The 18,307-nt window shown below is 41.1% G+C and overlaps 1 protein-coding gene across 1 annotated transcript in view; it reads right to left on the bottom strand.

Moving 5' to 3' along the window:
• Nucleotides 1-9,806, bottom strand: part of LOC141258447 (hatching enzyme 1.2-like) — a 50,099-nt gene extending 40,293 nt beyond the window's left edge. The window contains exons 1-2 of the mRNA XM_073673446.1: nucleotides 9,623-9,806; nucleotides 4,464-4,581 (exon numbers count right to left, since the gene is read on the bottom strand). Of these exons, the coding sequence (XP_073529547.1) occupies nucleotides 4,464-4,581; nucleotides 9,623-9,806 (302 nt within the window). The remainder of the gene's footprint in view (nucleotides 1-4,463; nucleotides 4,582-9,622) is intronic.
• Nucleotides 9,807-18,307: the final 8,501 nt, after the last annotated feature.

Below are 18,307 nucleotides of genomic sequence, written 5' to 3'. Positions count from 1 at the left end.
CACAGCACATGGCCAGATAAGGTTGTAAAATATTAAAATGATATTTCCCAGTGAATGCATTTGTCACGGTTGAAAGCAATACAAAAGTGCAAAAACGCATTAAAAAAATGCTACTTGTGAACATAGCCCAAGGTGTGGAGGAGTATTTTTGTTTTTGGTTATTTATTTTACCTTATACACAAGTCTTTACCCTGGAAAGGATGTTCCTTAACCCCTTTCCGATCTGGTCAGTAATAGTACGCACAAGGTCGGGAAGGCCAGTTCAGCGGGGGCTCCGGCGGTGAGCCCGCACTGAAGCGAGCACATGTCAGCTGATTATTGGAATCGCAATCCACCCGCGGCTGTTAACATGTTAAATCTCTGACAGTGGCATTTAACTCGCGCTTCCGGGAGTCCTAAGCCCCGCCCATCAGTGACCCCGTCACGTGATCGCGGGTCACCAATGGGTGGGCATGACTGCCGGGGGAGCCGCCGCAAAAATGTTCGGGTCTCCCATAGACTAACTTTGGGCTCGTTGCTCGGGTCGAGCACCCGAGTATCACGGTGAGCTCGGCCCGAGCTTCGAGCACCCGAGCATTTTAGTGCTCGCTCAACACTAATGGTTATAGGAAGCGATTGCAGTTATTTATTCCAAAGGGTGTGCAACCAAATATTAAGCTGAGGGTACCAACAATTTTGACTGGACCATTTTTGGGTTTTGTGTGAAATTACCATATTTTACGGATTATAAGACGCACCCCAAATTTTGGGGAGGAAAATAGGAAAAACATTTTTTTTGATAAAATGGTGATGTGTCTTATAGTGCTGTAAAAAATGCCAAAATGGACATACCGAATTTTTCGGATTATAAGAAGCACTTTTTTTCCCCCAAATTTGGGAGGAGAATGGGGTGGGTCTTAAAATCCAAAGGTAGCTTACTGGGGAGTGGGCGGCTGGGGTGGAGCGAGGTCACAGGAGGCAGGGTCGCCGCTTCAGGAGGCCGGCGGCGGCAGGAGTAGGGCGATTCTGCAGACCCCGGGCTCGGAGATGCCGACGCTGAGCAGAGTCCCCTTCCCATTGATTTCCCTGCAGTGGGTTTCAGGAAAATGGCCACCAGAGGAGGCGCATGCGCAGATTGAGATCTCGGGAGACGAGATCTCATCCAGAGATCTCAATGTGTGCATGCGTCGCCTTCAACGGCCATTTTCCCAAACCCACCACAAGGAAATCAATGGGAAGGGGACTCCGCTCAGCAACGCCGGGATACCCCAAACCCAGGGCCCACAGCATCACCCCACTACTGCCGCCATAATACACAAAAAAATGAAGATTAAAAAGACAATAGAAAGGATAGCTACCAGATGGCAGAATATTACTAAGGAATTATAACAGGTATGTACGGCATATGCACATACGTATATCCACAGAGTTATTTATTATATGTGAGAATTTGAATTTTATAAATTTGGTGCAATGTAATGCACACAAATAGAGAAATGTAATACACAAAATTAAATCAATAGTAAAGCAATTTAGTCAGACATACCTAAAAATAAAAAATAGTATGCGTCGCCACATCAGCCTCCACCTTAAACCTCTTACTATAATCTTACTAGACTTCTGAAAGTTAGCCTGAACAGAATTAGTACTGACCTAACTTATTCGCTTAACTTATCACTTATACGTTTGTGAACAAAAATAATATTTGTGGGATCACAACAAAATGAGAAAAATAAATAAATTTAAACTATTTGAATTAAAGTAATTCTCAATGTTTAGTGTGGTCGCCATACAGCATCCCCTAAACAATGAGGTCGTCAATGTAGTGACAAAATATAAAAATCAGAATTCTGTAAATACTTGAATTCCAACCATGCAATATCGATATTAGCAATCAATGGGAAGAATATAGTCTCCTTAGAAGCACCAGATAATTGCAAATAAAAATCAGAATCAAGGGGAAAAAAATGTTTCAATAGAAAAAGATTGGTGTAAATAAGGATTTCTCAAAGTTTTTATTATATGCTCTGTAAGTGTGCTAGATCATGTGGTATAGCTGAGTATAGCGATCTAACATTTATTTTGCTCGCTTTTATAGCATTATTAATTCCATTAATTCTTTATAGACATCATTACTGTCCCCATTGGAATTGTGTGAGAAAACTGGAGTATCCAGAGGAAATCCACACAAACACTGGTAAGAACTTACAAACTCCTTGCAGATGTTGTCCCTTTTGGGATTTAAAACCCAGGACTACAGAACGGCAAAGTAACAATGCTAACCACTGAGCCACCATGCTGCCCACTTGTTGGCTCAATGGTTAACATCAGCTGAAATACAAATAAAATCATCTTTCCACTGAAAATTGTCAAAGGTCAATAATACATGTGTAGAGATGTGGACAAGAGAGAGTAAGTAACTGTAAGTAAACACCACCCTCTGCTGGAACAAACTGAAAATCAAAGTAAACAAAGAATTGTGCTAGCAGGAACTAAATGTTGCTGGCAGATTTGCAGGGAGTGAGACTTTTGATGCTGGACCTGATCATGTGACCCAGAGAGTTTCCTGGGTATATATACGCTCTGTGTGACAGATTGCAGGGGCTTTTGGCGCCAAGAGAGCGCAGGGTGCAGATGTGCACCAGAAAAGACTCTGCAGCCAGAGATTTGGCTGCAAAGTGGAGCAGACATGCTCCAGAGCTGCAAAGTGGAGCAGACATGCTCCAGAGGGACAGCAAAGCCCAGCGCGACAAGCCTCAGCCTGAGGGCTGCGCGGCACCAGAGTTGGACATCGCATGAGAGGCTCCGCACTCCTCACAGAAGCCCCCCTCAGCCCCGCACATGTTGGTCAGAGTCAGGACCTGCGCCCCACACTGAGTAAGTCCCCGGGATCCGACACCGCCTGCCAAGAACCGAGGTCTGGACCCCCTTCCCCTAAGCGTGAGAGACTATCATCGACGGTGAAGCCAAGAAGAGCTGAGAGAGGACCACGACAGTAAAGATGCGCCAGCAGCAGCGGAGGAACTGCGCAAGTGAACAGAGCCGTCACTTACAACTCTCACCTATGGTACAGGGGACAGTTGGGATTAGGATCTCAGGTTGGGTGGGGGCCGTTTTGGTGCATGGGAGTCTAAACGGGATCTGATAGACTTTATCTGGAAGAGACTTGCGGCCTAGCGGGAAGAACCGGTGACCCCCGCTAGAGCCATATAAAGAGAAAGAGAACTCACGTGATGTCTCCCACGACTGGATGCATCACACTGCTGCAAAGGACTGTACTGTTATTCACTGAAATATTTCTGATTGGTATTCCAAGTTGCTGTTTATTACCCTTGCTACTAACCCCCTTTGTAGAATAGTTGTGATACATATTCCGGCACCTGCATTACACATGTCTGGTATATTGTATGTTCCCAGGGATGGATTTAATTAAAGGTTGGAGTATACTTTCCACCCATGAACAAAGGTTTTCATTAATGCAGCCTAATCCTGCCACGACTGCATCAAATGGAGGAGGAAATCCGGCTATATGAATCTTTGGGATACAATGAAAAAGAACAATAGTAGGATGATCAGTTACAATAAATTCAGCTTCCTTTCTATTAAAAACCCCCCCTAGGGCTAAACCTTCATCTACCAAACTGACTAAATCTTATTTAAAAAGAGAAGGAGAAATAAATTAAACAAATTGAATTATCCGATATCATGTGTACGACTTGATGATGATACATTACTGTATCCAGAATAATAACTGCACCACCCGGAATATTACATCATGCATTGTTTTAAGATTTTCAAGAGTTTTCCTCTCCTTTTTTGTTAGATTTTGCTTCCCAAGATTATTTTCTGCTATGGATATGGAGAGGGACCAGCCTTTCCTCCACTAATTCCTGAAATTTATCAAGACAAGATGGACTACAACTTTATTTTGTGCACCCAGTATGCTCATTTTTAGGATCTTTACCGAGTGAGCTTTGCTTACAGGATGGGGGCTTGTCTTTAGGCTGCTCTGCATAATTACCCTGTGAGCAACACTCCCTTGGTAAAAAAAACCTTACAAATTAGTATAATGCGAGCACAAAATGAAAATGCCCATGTCTCAGATATAAAATAAACCAAAACAACTGAATACTCAGGGGATTAGCAGGAACAGTGTTGGACTGGGGTGCCAAGGGCCCACCAATAACCAACTACAAGGCCCCACTTTTCAACTACATGCAAATGTGACAATATCCTCAATCACAAATTTATACAATGAACTGTGTAGATTGTTAAATGAATAAGATGTCGCCTTTGTCTGTACATAGTGATTCAGGTATATTGTGCCAAGTACTGATCATATAAGAGGGTGGTGGCCCACCGGAGGATTCTCCTGTTCTCCTGTGGGCCAGTCCGAGCCTGAGCGGGAATAATATAAGCGCAAAAAATGGCCACTTTTGACTTAGTACCTGGTGATAGGTCTCTATGTAAAAATTAGCACTTACCCCGTTCCAGATTCTATACTGAGATAGTCCGGCTCTGAGTTCCGATTCACAAACTGCACACAGGTCATCACCTCAAATTCCTTCAAGGCTTCATTAATCAGAGACACATCTGATGCCGCTGAAGAGGAAGAGTTCAGAGTCAGTTTTAGAATAAATAAAAGCAGGAAGAGCCTTCAGTATGACATACAGGGCTACAACATGATGGTTGTATAGGAACTTCATGTCCTCCCCTATACTAACTCCTAATGGCGCCGTATTACAGAGATAGTCCTCTATTTAATGGCCTCCAATGCAAGAGTCTTTAGTTTTTTTTTAGAAAATGTCCTAAATGTTTTCCATCTTTTTGCACAATACGTTGTCCCTGATCATATGACATCTGAGGTCCGTTTTTTTGAATCTCATGTCTATTTATACCTGCATTGTTTCATTGTATTACACACTGTGGAAGTGATGTGGAAGTTTGGAACTTCAAAACACGTTGACAAGTAAACCGCATTCCTGGATACCGTTCTCCTCTTCCATGTTTGACCACCAGCAGCGCAGGATTAACCCTTTCATTCCATTTCAGTTGTTATCTTAGCCGTGGTTCTGCAGCAGCCTTGAGCCTTTTAGTGGTTGTGGATACACAACCTTACCAGGTGAGAACCATTGCATCGGATAAAATCCTTTTTTCGATTATTGCGAGAGAGCTTAAAGTAAATCTGCCACCAGATTTCACAATGCAAACTGCATACCAAATAAAATAGATCTCTTAGTCCTGATGAGACTGGTGTAATTATGTTGAAAAATTCATGTAAGAATGGCTGTATAGTACTGATATTAAAATTATTATTTTATAAGTCCAGCTAAAGAGTGGGAGTGTTCAGGAATCCAAATGTATTCAGTCGTGCCCATCAAGCCTGATTGACAGCTACGTCTTGTACTGAGCAGTGTGAGATTTCAGCAGCAACAGGGAAGAGGGACATTAAAGAGCTGTCAATCAGGCTGGGTGGGAGGAGATTAAGCAGCAAGGCGGAAGGACACCGATTAAGCTTTGACCAAGGATTATAGAGTCATTCTGGCACAGATTTTCACAGTAAGTACACCAATGTCATCAAGTGTACGAAATCTAGTTAATAGCATATGCAGTGACATCGAATGACAGAAATGCTTTAAACAGCATCCTGGTACAGTTGTGTGCATATAGTGGATTTGCAAAGTCTATAATCACCTGTTAAAATACCAGGTTTGGTAAAAGAAAATTCATACCAAGAAGAATCATTTCAGAATTTTTCCACCTATAATATCACCAATAATCTGTGCAAATCCACTGAGAAACAAATTGAAATCATTTTGAGGGGAAATAAAAATAATACAACTGATAGTGTGGTTACATAACTGTGAACATCATCTTATACTTGGTGATGTGGTTGTTTTCAGAATTAGCCAATCACATTTACACTGTTGCACAGTACAGTAGTACAATTACATAGCAGTCAGTATACGGCTGCCATCATTTACAGGGACTCTGATTAACCCCATATAAAGTTTAGCTGTTCTAGCAGGATTTTCCTGACATTTTTCTAGTTGCATTTTACAGTTAAAGTTTTGCTCAGCTTACAACACAGCAAAGGTATCTCGTTGAAAGTTATCAGTCAGGAGGGTACACATTTATTTCCAAGGCATTAGATATATCATGCAACACTGAAGACAGTCATCAAGAAGTGACTTAAATTTGGTACAACAGTGACATTACCTAGAAATCGGTGTCCCTCATAATTGATAAAAAGATCAGAAGAAAATTGATCCATGAGGATTCCTAGAAGCCTACAGCAACATTAAAGGAACCGCAGGCAAGTACTAATTGTGTACTGCATATGCCAAAAATATCCAGTGTTCTTCATATGACTGGCCTGTGAGGTAGGGTAGAAAGATGGAAGCCTTTTCTTTAAAGAAAAAAAATCCAAGCCCAACTATGTTTTGCCAACACCTGCACCAAGTCTGCCAAAAGCATGTGGAAAATGTGTTATGGTCTGATGATACCGAGGTTGAATTTTTGAGCCATAATTCCAAAAGGTATATACAGTCATATGAAAAAGTTTGGGCACCCCTATTAATCTTAAGCTTAATGTTCTATAAAAATTGGTGTTTTTGCAACAGCTATTTCAGTTTGATATATGTAATAACTGTTGGATACAGTAATGTTTCTGCCTTGAAATGAGGTTCATTGTACTAACAGAAATTGTGCAATCTGCATTCAAACAAAATATGACAGGTGCATAAGTATGGGCACCTCACCAGAAAAGTGACATTAATAGTTAGTAGATCCTCCTTTTGCAAAAATAACAGCCTCTAGTCGCTTCCTGTAGCTTTTAATGAGTTCCTGGATCCTGGATGAAGGTATTTTTGACCATTCCTCTTTACAAAACAATTCCAGTTCAGTTAAGTTTGATGGTCGCCGAGCATGGACAGCCCTCTTCAAATGATCCCACAGATGTTCAATGATATTCAGGTCTGGGGACTGGGATGGCCATTCCAGAACATTGTAGTTGTTCCTCTGCATGAATGCCTGAGTAGATTTGGAGCGGTGTTTTGGATCATTGTCTTGCTGAAAGATCCATCCACTTTGTAACTTCATATTTATCACTGATTCTTGAACACTATTGTCAAGAATCTGCTGATACTGAGTGGAATCCATGCGTCCCTCAACTTTAACAAGATTCCCAGTGCCAGCATTGACCACACAGCCCCAAAGCATGATGGAACCTCCACCAAATTTTACTGTGGGTAGCAAGTGTTTTTCTTGGAATGCTGTGTTTTTTTGCCACCATGCATAACGCCTTTTTGTATGACCAAATAACTCAATCTTGATTTCATCAGTCCACAGGACCTTCTTCCAAAAAGAAATTGGCTTCTCCAAATGTGCTTTTGCATACCTCAGCCAACTCTGTTTGTGGCGTGCTTGCAGAAACGGCTTCTTTCGCATCACTCTCCCATACAGCTTCTCCTTGTGCAAAGTGCGTTGTATAGTTGACCGATGCACAGTGACACCATCTGCAGCAAGTTGATGCTGCAGCTCTCTGGAGGTGGTCTGAGGATTGTCCTTGACTGATCTCACCATTCTTCTTCTCTGCCTTTCTGATGTTTTTCTTGGCCTGCCACTTCTGGCCTTAACAAGAACTGTCCCTGTGTTCTTCCATTTCCTTACTATGTTCCTCACAGTGGAAACTGACAGGTTAAATCTCTGAGACAGCTTTTTGTATGCTTCCCCTGAACAACTATGTTGAATAATCTTTGTTTTCAGATCATTTGACAGTTGTTTTGAGGAGCACATGATGCCACTCTTCAGAGGAGATTCAAACAGGAGAACAACTTGCAAGTGGCCACTTTAAGTAGCTTTTCTCATGATTGCATACACCTGGCTATAAAGTTCAAAGCTCCATGAGGTTACAAAACCAAAAAAAGTGCTTTAGTAAGTCAGTAAAAAGTAGGTAGGAGTATTTAAAACAAGAAAATGATAAGGGTGCCCATACTTATGCACCTTTCAAATTTTGTTTGAATGCAGATTGCACATTTTCTGTTAGTACAATAAACCTCATTTCAAGGCAGAAACATTACTGTGTCCAACAGTTATTACATATATCAAACTGAAATAGCTGTTGCAAAAACACCAATTTTTATAAAACATTAAGCTTAAGATTAATAGGGGTGCCCAAACTTTTTCATATGACTGTATGGCAGAAAGCCAACACTGCGGATCACCAAAAGATCATCATACCAACAGTGAAGCATGGTGAAGGCAACATTATATTTAGAGGCTGTTTTTCAGCAGCTGGAACTGGTGCTTTAGTCAAAGTGGAGGGGATTATGAACAGCTCCAAACAGCCAGCTCCAAACAGTCAGTCCAGAACTGAATCCAATTAAACATCTTTGGGTTGACTTGAAGATGGTGCTGTACACAGTTGATGCCATCATACTCTGTCAGATTTGTAGCTACTGCAAGAAAGAGTGGGCAAAGATTGCCAATTCTAGATGTGCCATGTTGATAGACTTCTACCCAGAAAAACTGAATGCTGTCATAAATTAAATGGGTACTCAACAAAGTATTAGTTTAAGAGTGTGCATATTTATGCAACCACATTATTTTAAATCTTTATTTTTATTCTTCCACCCAAAAAGATCTCAGTTTGTTTTTCAATGGAATTGTGCAGATTATGGGTGATATTACAAGTGGAAAAAGTTCTGAAATAATTCTTCTAAAGGCTCATGCAGAAGCCGTGCAAATTGGTTTAATCTCGGACCGCACTGACTGCTCTCCCGACCCAAGCGCTAAAGTCTCATAGAAATACATGAAGCTGTCATACTCCGGGCGGGAGTCCTGCGGTCAGTCTGTGCATTGTGGTCCGAAATCAGACTGATTTGTACAGACATCTGAATAAGTCCTTAGTATAATTTTTTTACATGACAAAAACCTGGCATGTTATGGGGGGTATGTAGACTTTATATTCATAGTATAATACCGCCATAAAAAAGTTGTTAGAATAATATAAAAATGTGTCATAATAGTAAATCATCTGAATCATTTATACATATTCACAGGTCTCTCATTAGATGCAGATCCCATAACTGTGGGACCGGCATCATGTGCCTTGGTCATTGGAGAGATGACCAGGGAAGCAACTCTCTATTGATTATTACAAGAGTACAAAAAAATTGTAGAAAAAAAAATTCAGAACTCATAAATAGAAAGCCAAACATGCATATACATCTCTCCATTCCGAACAGTGTGCCACAGAAGTGGGTCCCAAATACCCCATGGATATTCGATAAATATATAAGCCTTTTACCTTATGCTTAGTGAATGCTGTGTAACATTTATTATTAATGCAGGCACAGCACCAGATATACAGATGAGACTGTGCCTGGTCTTACAGCTACATTCCACTCACTTAGATAAGAATTGCATGTAACTGCAGTACCAGCTATAGCCACAACCGTGTGGATGGCGCTGTGCCTGGGCACACAATAAAGTGGACACTGATGTGCTGTGTCCTCATCAGTTGACTATCCTAAGGATTGCCCATGAATTATAAAAAGTCCTGGGAGACCCTTTTAATATTATTGACGTTAGATTGGTTACACCAAACAGCACAATGAGAAAACAAATAGGAGGCACTTACAGTACTGAGAAGATATGGTATACGGTACTGGGACGATTCCATTGGCGTTCTTCGGCCACATGCATGAGTTACATTTTCTAGCATTACGGTTGTGGTCAAAGGCTACATCACCTTCTTTCATCAATGCGTTAATATCTGAGATGTAAAACATGGATCTTCTCATTTCTGATATTTTTGCAATCATTTTTGGTTAAAAGAATCTACATTTGTATGTATACAGCTGTAACATGGTGCGGGGTGGTAGCCGTGGGCGAGGTATTCATCTCTGTAAGTGTGAACTTGTGCTGCGAGGGCGCTACCCGCCTGATCAGTCCGCATGTAACCGATGTTGTTGGATTGCTAGGACCAGGTGCTGAACAGTTCAGAGAGGGAGACCACCAGTCCAAAATTTACTTTGTTCTGAACGAGAACTTGGTAAGGAATATATACTAGGGATAGTGGGTACTCAGTCTTATGAACGTTTCCTTCACAACTCGAAGCATTTTCCACACAGTTTCCTTCCTTCTTTTCACTATTGTTCTCTATCTTCACCTTTCCTCTTTCTACTTGTCCTCTGTTTCCATTGATTCTCACCATCTCAACACCACACAGCTCAACACTACAGTCCTGTTCAGCAAGAGTCTTTAACTCAACCCACGGTTCCGCGTCTCCCCTTCCCTTAAAGGATCTATGGTGCCAGTATGGCTGGTACTTATCTTTTCTGCTTCTGACGCTCTGGAACTACTGCTCAGGTCACTCTACTTGTCTCGCATGCCCAGTCCTGCCCAGGCCTATTTCTACTGGAGTTATAAACTCTGGGCCTTGTGGCTTGGCGTCCCCTCCCATGAACTGTCTCCGGAAATTCACAATATCTCTCAGTCACTTCTGCCCCGGATCTCGCTATCCCTTTCCTATGGTCTCCACTCACTCTGGACACCCGAGAATGCGGTACTGCTCACATTGGATCTCAGGTCCTCTTTCTACACAATCCAGATCCTATCTGTCTTCCTGAGAGGAAACGGTCACCTTGCTTTCAGTCTTATCCCAGATCCTATCTGTCTTCCTAAGAGGAAACTGTCACCTTGCCTTCAGCCGTATCCCAGATCCTATCTGTCTTCCTGAGAGGAAACTGTCGCCTTGCCTTCAGTCTTATCCCTCCCACTATTTGCCAGTCCCAAACAATAACTGCTGCTATCCCTACTGTCAGGCAATTCTCACTATCAACATTACTAACATAAGTCACAATTCACATTACACATCACAGTTAATATTACACATTATAACAATTTACATATTTTTCAAGGGGGAACTTGGGCAATAAGTCCATCTCCTTACACAGCTCATATACAATCTCACGTATCTCCATTGTTACGCACCCTCAGTAGTCTAAATTTACAGCCATACTTCCTTGCATTTTCCCCGTTTCTTCACCAGCAAAAGTTATCGCCATATAAATGTAGAGCTAACCCTAAAGCTATGCTCACACATGGCGTTTTTGTGCCATTTTTTTCTGTAGCCAAAATCTTGGCAGTAAAGACACTGCATACAAAAAAGCCACATGTAAACATAGCCTAAGGATACCCATGGACATTGGGCCAAACTGAACATGCCCATCTATAGACGGAAGAAATATTAATCAAGATTTTAAGTAAAAAAAGAAAGTTAAGCCGGCAGCTCACCATTAACAAGTCATCCTCTTGTTCCACCTTAGCAGAAAAACTGAGAGAGTTCCGGGAGGATGTACAGATAACTTCATGGACAATTAAGGCAAGAGTTAAACATCCAGTACCAGGAGTGAGGTGAAAATCCTGAAACTTTACTTAATACAAATTTAAAAATGCGATTGGCAGTAACGGCAATGACAAATCATTTCAAACAATGCTGTTCTTAGTCATGGCTTCTGTTGCACCTACAGCCTTGGCTGCTATCAATAGATTTATTGATGGTTATCTGAGGAATGTTCTGCCACTTTCAACGCACTTGGACAAATCATCAAGATCCGCTGCTGGCAGCTCACTGTGCAATTACCGACCAATGAATTTCCAGATGTGCTCGATGGGAGACAAGTCCGGAGATGCTCCAGTCCATGGTAGCACGTTTAAGCCACGCAGGATGCTCACAGTAGCACGAGCAACATGCTTCTGGTGCTGTCGGGGTGAAGATCGGCTCATGGCACACTTTGAAGAAATGGCTATTACGACCGGTTTAATGATTCATTCATTCAATATTGGAAATGAAGTTGGACGTCACATGCCAAGCGAAAGGTGTCAACCAGTGTCTACATTCGGCTACGAGCCAGACGTCCAGCTACAGGTGCTCCATTGACCTCACACCACTGCACTCAAAGACGATCATGGTGCAGAGCAAGACAGCAATTGAGGCTAGAATGGAGGTCTATCCTCTTCAGTGATGAGTTCTGCTTTTGTTTTGGATGCAATAATAGGTTTATAAACCACATGGGCAATGCCATGAAAATGCCTCCCCAAAGGAACATCACAGCAATCCTACTACTAGGTATAATGTACGGTAACTGGACTCTAATCTTCATTCCAGGTATGATAACAGCTTAACGTTACATTGGTTTCGCCGTGGAACCAATGGTACAGCCATATCTGCAAAAGTGTCCCAAGAGCCATTTTTCATCACGAAAATGACAGGCGACATGTTGCTTGAGCTACTGTGAGGGGCACAATATGGAGAGGGGGCATAGTATGGAGAGGAGGCTGCATGAGGTGGGGGACACTGTAAAGATGGGGACAATGTGGTGATAGGGACAGCATGAGGGTAAACAGTTGAGAGGGGACAGCATGGAGGCCATAGTTCATAAGGGAGGATGATATGGAGAGTGACAGAGTGAATAGAATAGGGGGATAGAGCAGACAAAGAAGAGCATATGGAAAAATCCAAGAGCGCAATAGGGTCTTATCCAATTAATAATTGTTACATAAAAGTATTAAAAACTGCTCACCTAGTAGAGTTGTGTGGGACACAACACCTATAAAGCCTGGACTCCAGATGCTGCAGCTTCCTATGGATATGTCAGAGATAGATGCTGAGAAAGGAAGTTCCGCATACAAGGTTATGTATGGTTGTCCTGAGGAAGGAGTCGGTGGACTCTGAAACGCGAAGACAATAAACCTACATTTTTATCCATACTAATGGTTTGTCGTGACTCCAGAGAGCGCAGAAGCAACTTCCTTTCCCAGAATCTATCTCAAAAAAGAGCATAGGCAGTTAAACTTCATAAGGGAGGATGTTGTGTTGGTTGTAGTTCATAAGGGAGGATGGTGTGGTAGTTATAGTTCCTAACATAGGTCGGTGTGGTGGTCATAGTTCATGAGGAGGTTAAACTGGAGGCAATATTTTATAGGAGAGGACAGTGTGAAGGCCAAGTATCATAAGAGGAACAGTGTGGGGGTCATATATTGTGCAGGGAGCACCTGTGGAGGACAATTATGTAATCAGGGGCACAAAATGGATGGATATCTTTATTCAGGTGCACTATAATGACACTTATTTTTAAGGGGAACGTGTCGGGATGTGCTGCAGAATGCAGGAGAAGTGGGAATTCTGCAGTGATGAGTTGTGGATTTGAAAAGTCATCATGGTATCTGGATCAGATGAAAACAAAGGAAAAGAATGACTCCAATCAGAGAAGATGTTATCTATAAGGTACCTGTATGTAAATCTTTATTGTGATACTGAGTCTACTCTCCACAGTCTGATAATGGCTGTTAATAACTTCCAGTGCTGTATTAATGTATTGATGGTAGTTCAAGTGATGTATTCATGTAATGATGTTTGTTCTGGTGCTGTATTCATGTACTGATGGTGATCCTGGTGCTGCATTCACGTACTGATGATGGCTCTGGTGATGTATTTATGTATTGATAGTGCGTCTGGTGATGTATTCATGTACCAATGATGGTTCTGTTATTGATGTAGTGATGGTGGTTCTGTTTCTGTATTCAAGTACTGATGGCAGTTCAGGTGATGTATTTTTGTAATGATGTCGGTTCTGGTAATATGTTCATGCACTGATGGTAGCTATGGTGCTGTATTTATGTACTGATGGTGGTACTAGTGATGTATTAATGTATTGATGATGTTCTGGTGATGTATGCATTTACTTATGATTGTTTTGGTGATGTATTCCTGTACTGGTTGGTTCTGATGCTGTATTTATGTACTGATGGTGGTTCTGTTGATATATTCCTGTACTGGTATTGGTTGTTCTGATGCTGTATTCATGTACTGATTATGGTTCTGTTGCTGTATTTATGTAGTGATGGTGGTTCTGATTATGTATTTGTGTGCTCATGCTGGTTCTGGTGATGTAATTTATTCTTGTACTAATGATAGTTTTGGAGCTGTGTTAATGTACGGATTACAGTTCTGGTGATGTAATCATTTAATTATCTTCAGAGTCTATGGAAAAATAGATATTTTAACATGAAAAAATTGGTGAAACGTACTCTTTAAAAAGAACGTCCATTAGAGTTACTACGTTTTAACTGTAGTACATGTTTACAACTGCACAAAGAATGATGCTACAGGTTAATTGCCATATTTTCTAATGTTTGGCTGGGAAGCTAGACTCCCTGTTGACATCACTTTTGGATGAAAGCGTATGAAAAAGAGCTGAGTCTGCCGCTGGGAACAAAAATGAACAAAACAAAATTAGATATGACAAGAAGGCTAATGTTCATGCTTTTCAACTAGGGGACCATGTTCTTTTGCAAAATTTGGTATTCCAGGTAAGCACAAGCTAGCTGACCGTTGGGGATTTCAGCCATATATCATCTGCTCCCAATTGTCAGATTTACCATTGTACCAAGTTTGCCCAGGAGGTACAGAAGGTCCAATAAAGACTTAGCCCAGGAACCACATTATACCTTTCCGTAAGAATATACTAGACATGAAAAATAAAACAGTCAAAAGGTACCTAGTTACATCAGTCTAATACTAAGGGAAGATGACTGTGATGATGACTAGGACTTAGATGACTTCTTTTCAGAATGAAAGTTGATGTTCCTAAGTTTGTACCATGTTGACCACAATTAGATTCAGCAGCCTTAGTACCGAGACATTGACAGAGTATTACAGATAATAACCCTTTATTTAATGTACTTTGATAAGAGATGGAGACTACTCCTGTGGTGCGTGACTCTTTTCCAATGGACAGGGTTGAGGTCACTCCTCAGAGTGGAGATGGAGCACCTGTAGATAGTGATGGGAATTTACTGCTCAGACACAAAGAACCAAAACCAATATGATCCCTCAAAGGTTAAAGGGGTTATCCAGGACTAAATTATTTTTTATTATGAGCCATAAAACTACCAAGTTAGCAACTACATGCCTGTTCTATCCAGTGTCACCTCAGACTGGACACTGACTGTGTAAGTGCTGGCGATTCAGCCTATTCACATCAACAGAGCAGCTCTTTTTCTTCCAGACTGCTCTGTAGATGGGCAGTGACTGCCAATGTCATGCTAATTGACTGACGGCTTCCCTCGGTTAGGCAGCGGGGAGCCCACTGTCAATCAGCATGACGTCAGCAGTCAATTCCCATCAACTGAGCAGAGCGGAAAAGAAGCGGCTGCTGTCAACGTGACATTAACATAAGTTGCAGATTCGCTGGCAGGAGCAGTCTGTGACCGCTTTGTGTCGGCAGAGATCTACGCTGGGCAGAAAGTAGGCACAAAGTAAAAAATTATTATAGTCCTGGATAACACCCTTAATGTACAATTTATTGGGTGACTGCAGTGAATAATCTGTGCTGGACCTTCCACAGATCTATCTTCGCCTATATGCCCATAGCCAAATATCAAGCTGGTGGAACCCCTTCCAGAGTTCATACCTGGAGAGCGGTATCAAGAACTGAGTCTGCTGTGTAAGTTTCTGATATTGTACTGAAATGTTATAAATATTATTAGCTATGTACTAATCATTTATATTTATTGTTTTAAAGGCACATTTGTCTTGTGTGGACTCGTGAATTCAAGTGGTGGGAGAGTGAAGCACCCTGACTCGTGTGGGTTCCTCACATGGTCGTCTGAAATGGATGGCGTGCTTTTATCCAAAAATTGATGCTGGATTGCTTACAATAGATATCATAGGAGGCCTGTGAACTACATTTCCGTTTCCCAGAAGCACAGAGGGCTCTGAACCAGGAAGATGAAGACAATTATGTACTAGTTCTAGCCCTAGGCAGAAAGATCCGATTTGGGCAAGTCGATTACTTCAGGAATGTGTGAGAAGAAGACCTGCTGTCTCTGTGAGAAGACAGTAATCAGCTCTTATTCCCTGATATGGGCCTGATATGGCTGACAAGCTACATCTGAAGGACAAGTAGTGATCTGTGAGTCAGGAGAGGGACATAAGATGGCAGTGTGTACTGACAAACCACAAACTCTTCATCAGGACGACTTCATTGTGCTGTGGCAGCCATTTTTATAGTTACACAGCAGACATTACAGGAGCAAGGGAGATGAACACTCGGGATGAGGTAGCGGGTTACCAGCCACCTTCACTGGATTAGATTGTACCATAAGTGTTCAACAGTGTTTTAGACTTAAGATCCGTCTGACAGCACTTTTTAATGTACTCCAGGCGGGGTGTGCATTATTCTACGCTCCAATCGGCGCGCCCCCGTGATATGATCTTGGGTCTCTGATAGGTTGCCATGATAGCTAGGAGTCTGCTAATAACCCAGATGCTTGTCATTATAATCCTCCTGTGAATGTCGGCCTGTGGCTGGCGTTCATAGGAGATCGTCAGATGATTGCAGCTTCCAGTCCCCTAAGGGGACTATTAAATAAAGTAAAAAGTGGGAAAAAAAGTTTTTAAAAGTATGAAAAAAATAACAAAAACACAAAAGTTCAAATCACCCAGCTTTTGCCCCACTGAGAATAAAACAATTTAAAAAAATACACATATTTGGTATCTCTGCATTCAGGAATGTCCAGTCTATAAAAATGTAAAATAAATTAATCTGTTCAGTAAATCGAAACACCAGAATTACGTTTTTTTGTCACTACAACAATGAAATAAAAGGCGATCAAAACATCGTATCTACCCCAAAATGGTATCATTTTTGCTCAGGGTGCAAAAAATAAGTCATCACCCACCGTGATCCCAAAAAACGAAAATGTTACGGTATCGGAAAATGGCGACAAAAGCAAAAACTTTTTTTTCGCACAAATTTCTGAATTTTTTTTAACCACTTAAATAAAAAATAAACTATACATGTTTGCTATCTGCATACTCGTACTGACCTGGGGAATCATAATGGAAGGTCAGTTTTACCATAAAGTGAACATGGTAAATAAAAACCCCAATATACAATTTTAGAATTGAACTTTTTTTTACAATTTCACCGCACTTGGAACTTTTTTTTCCTGTTTTCCAGCACACTGTGTGGTAAAATCAATGGTGTCGTTCAAAAGTACAACTCGTCCTGCAAAAAAAACAAGCCATCATACGGCCATATTAACGGAAAAATAAAAAAGTTATAGCTCTTGGAAGACGGGGAGGAAAAAACGAAAAATGGCCAAGGCGTGATGGGGTTAAAGAAAGCTTGTTCATGATTGTCTTCCAATTGTTGCAAATCAAATAGGTGGAGGTGTCCTACAGCAAGAATCTGCAGCAAAAACACAACCAGTAATCCGCAGCAACAGCAGTAAGTATATTAGGATGATATACAGCAGCTATAATGTTTGTTATTAATTATTATTATTATTATTATTATTATTATTATTATTAGTCTAGTTTGAGTCCTTAAGGACTGGGGGATTTTTAGTTTTTGCGCTTTTGTTTTTTTTCCTCACCTTATTCCAGGAACGATAAACTTTTTTATTTTTCCATCAATATACCCTAGCCATGTGAGAGGTTGTTTTTTGCGGGACGAGTTGTACTTTTGAATGGCATCATCCATTTTATCATGTTATGTAATGAAAAACGGGAAAAAAAATCCAAGCAAATAAAGCAGAATTCCGCAATTGTTTTTTGTGTATTTTTATTCACAGCGTTCATTTTACCATAAAATTGACCTGGAAATATGATTCTCCAGGTCAGTACGATTACAGCGATACTATCCTTGCATAGTTTTTGTCTTATTTAAGTGGTGAAAAAAAATTCAGAACTTTGTAAAGAAAAAAATTTGCTTGTTTCTCCATTTTACATTTTAAATTTTTGGAATATAGAGTTGTGTGAGAGCTTGTTTTTCGGTCCCTGAGCCAATGGTTATATTGATATCATTTTGAGGTAGTTACGATGTTTCGATCGCCTGTTATTACATTTCTGTTTGTTGTTGCAGCAGCCAAAAACCCACAATTCTGTAGTTTTGATGATTTTTCTCGCTACTCTGTTTATGGACCGGAATAATTTATTTTATATTTTGATAGATATATCTATGTTTTTAATTGTTTTGACTCCTTAATTTTAATGAGGGGAAAAGGTGGGTGATTTCAACCTTTATATTTGTTTTATTTTTTTTATATTTTTTCAAAAAATTTTCTTACTGTTCACTGTATTTGTTAGTCCCCTTAGGGGACTTGGACCTGAGATCGTCTGATCACTTGTGCTATATATAGGGTCGGACTTGGGTACCAGGACACCGGAGATTTCTCTGGTGGGCCCGGGTCCTCAGCGGGCCCCCGAGCAGGACGCATGGGTGCCCCTGGTGCTCCGCACTGCAAGGGCCCA

Source organism: Phyllobates terribilis, unplaced genomic scaffold, assembly GCF_046119375.1.
Source record: "Phyllobates terribilis strain yellow unplaced genomic scaffold, ASM4611937v1 Scaffold_3__8_contigs__length_932513732, whole genome shotgun sequence".
Classification (NCBI taxonomy): domain Eukaryota; kingdom Metazoa; phylum Chordata; class Amphibia; order Anura; family Dendrobatidae; genus Phyllobates; species Phyllobates terribilis.
The sequence above is the reverse complement of the archived record's forward strand: the minus strand, read 5'-3'. Positions and strand labels throughout refer to the sequence as shown.